The sequence below is a fragment of the Bactrocera neohumeralis genome, chromosome 4 (assembly GCF_024586455.1).
Source record: "Bactrocera neohumeralis isolate Rockhampton chromosome 4, APGP_CSIRO_Bneo_wtdbg2-racon-allhic-juicebox.fasta_v2, whole genome shotgun sequence".
Lineage (NCBI taxonomy): Eukaryota > Metazoa > Arthropoda > Insecta > Diptera > Tephritidae > Bactrocera > Bactrocera neohumeralis.
Genome location: NC_065921.1, coordinates 20,998,458 through 21,000,684, shown reverse-complemented (window position 1 = coordinate 21,000,684; position 2,227 = coordinate 20,998,458). Strand labels below are relative to the sequence as shown.

Genomic DNA, 2,227 nt, shown 5'->3' with positions numbered 1-2,227 from the left:
CAAGAAATCTGGAAAACCAACTTATACATCTCGACTGAAAGAACTGCATTTTTGAGCACTCAATATATTGATTTAATAAATAATTTTCCGTGGAGTCTTGTCTTGGCAAAGAATGAGTTTTATTATAAGGAAACACTACTACCAGTCTGAATCCACTGTACTTTTTTGCTTCATTTTCGATTCGCTTTTTTTTTGAAATTAGCCTAGTTATGCTATGCTCTTTTAACGTACCTATTAATTTTTTATAATTATATATACACCGATCTAGGTTGATACATTATAATTTAATTTCGCACGCATTAATTAAAAAAGTAAATATGTATATTAGCATAACAGATCGATTTTAAACGGTTGCGAAGAAAAAGCTGAATTGAGATGAAGTTAAGTCGTTTAGTTTTCAATTGTAATAATATTTTCACTGGCAGTGGTTCTTCTTATTCTTTCAGCTTATTAAAAAGTGCGGTCATGGGAAGACAGGATATTTGCTTTCTAGTCTCTTTCGTTTTGCTCCAAGTACTCGCATTGGCAAGAGCAGACATTGAAGGATGGGAAATGGACTCTGGAGAATTGTATTCAAATGGTAACGGAAATGTTGGGTGATTTGAATATTTCGACTAAAAAAATTTTATTAACAGCTGAAGGCGCTTATTCGGTGCGTTTCGGCAAGACGGAGTACACAGTTTGGCACAGACAGCCGGTAGGTGAAATTCTATAACAATTACTTGAAATTACTATAATTAAGAAACCGAAGAAACTTAAAAATTTAATTTTAATTATTTTATCTGCAAAGCTGAGCTGGCAAAGTGCTTATGAGTTTTGTGAGCGCTATAACAGCAGTCTGGTGGTTTTGAATGATCGTGAGAAAATTGTCAAATTGCAAATGTTTTTAGTGAAGAACAGTAAGTTCATAGTTTTTTACTAAAATTAGTTTTAGTAAGTAACGCTCATTAACAACTTTTTGTTTGGCTTAGATTTCGTTCAAGCGCGTATTAACGACGAGGAGCCAGGCTTCATTTACTGGATTGGTGGCAACGATTTGGAAGAACTCAATAAGTGGAAGTGGATACCGATCAATAAACCATTTACATACACACACTGGCTGGTTGGTGAACCGACGCGATCTTCTAGTCAACGTTGTGTGGAGATGGGTGACAAGGCGCTTGGTCGTTGGAGTAATAGTCCTTGTTCTTTCAAGCGTTACTTTATCTGTGAACGTAGCTTTAAATCTGTGCGACAAAGGACTGAATTGTAATATTGAAAAGCATATTTGTGGCGACGCGTACTCATCAAAGTATGTAATGTAGAAATGGTTATTGGCACTATATTAATAATTGAATTATCGAAATAAATGCAATATTTTTGCAAAAGAGCAACAGACAGGACCATGTAGAAGTGACCTGTTAGTCACTATTGCAAAACATAAAGGTAAAAAAAGAGAACAAATATGTGAAATATCGCGCTTATAATTTAAAATAATCGATCACTCTGTATGATATCCATTGACCTATTTAACTTTGAACCGTTTTTCGAGGGAATAGAAGCTTTAAGAGATTAAGGGTTCACTTAAGTTAACTAAAAAGTAAACTACTCCATAGGTATTACTAGGCATTCTGAACTGAGAAGGAAAGGAATTTTACGATAACGACAGTCAAAATATGTTAAAACACCAACTACAAACTTGGCTTATGACTCTGGTAGTTGGTTGTTCACCCTTTCATATCCTTAAAAGGGTTTATTGACTATGCCATGAAGTTTGGCAGCTATATGCTGTAGTGATCCGATATCAACGGTTCCAACAAATCAGCAGCTTCTTGGGTAGGAAAGAATGTACTCAAAGTTTCAGATCGATATTTCCAAAACTGAGGGGCTAGTTCACGACTCGACTCAACCAGTCTTGTTGATCATGTATATATTTTATAGCATATCCGACGTTTCCTTCTAGGTGTTACTATGTAACTTCGTCGCAAACAAACCCTACCTTATTCAGGATATAATTATTTCACGCAGATAACGACGTGGCTGGCTCAAATAAATTCCAGTCGAGAAACTCAGTTTTCGAATACTTTTTATATAACTTGGGACCGCTTGTCAGCAATAATGCACCGAATATCTTTTTCCAAAACGTCAATCGTCTCTGGCTTATCTGCGTAGACAAGCGACTTCACATAATCCCATAAAAAATATTGCAGACGTGTTAAATCGCACGATCTTGGAGGACACGGCACAG

At 35.8% G+C, this 2,227-nt stretch overlaps 1 protein-coding gene across 1 annotated transcript; it reads left to right on the top strand.

The window, feature by feature from the left end:
- The first annotated feature begins 418 nt into the window (after window positions 1-418).
- On the top strand, window positions 419-1,413 carry LOC126755318 (C-type lectin domain family 4 member K-like). The gene is made up of 4 exons (XM_050467791.1): window positions 419-580; window positions 636-697; window positions 791-899; window positions 972-1,413. Exons 1-4 carry the CDS (start codon window positions 466-468, stop codon window positions 1,250-1,252), a joined length of 567 nt encoding a protein of 188 aa, XP_050323748.1. The 5' UTR covers window positions 419-465; the 3' UTR covers window positions 1,253-1,413.
- The last annotated feature ends 814 nt before the right edge of the window (window positions 1,414-2,227 follow it).

Coding starts and splice junctions, on each gene's coding strand:
- LOC126755318 (XM_050467791.1), top strand. CDS start 466: ATGGGAAGACAGGATATTTGCTTTCTAGTCTCTTTCGTTTTGCTCCAA. Junction 581..635: donor TGGAGAATTGTATTCAAATG/GTAACGGAAATG, acceptor TTTTATTAACAG/CTGAAGGCGCTTATTCGGTG. Junction 698..790: donor CAGTTTGGCACAGACAGCCG/GTAGGTGAAATT, acceptor TTATCTGCAAAG/CTGAGCTGGCAAAGTGCTTA.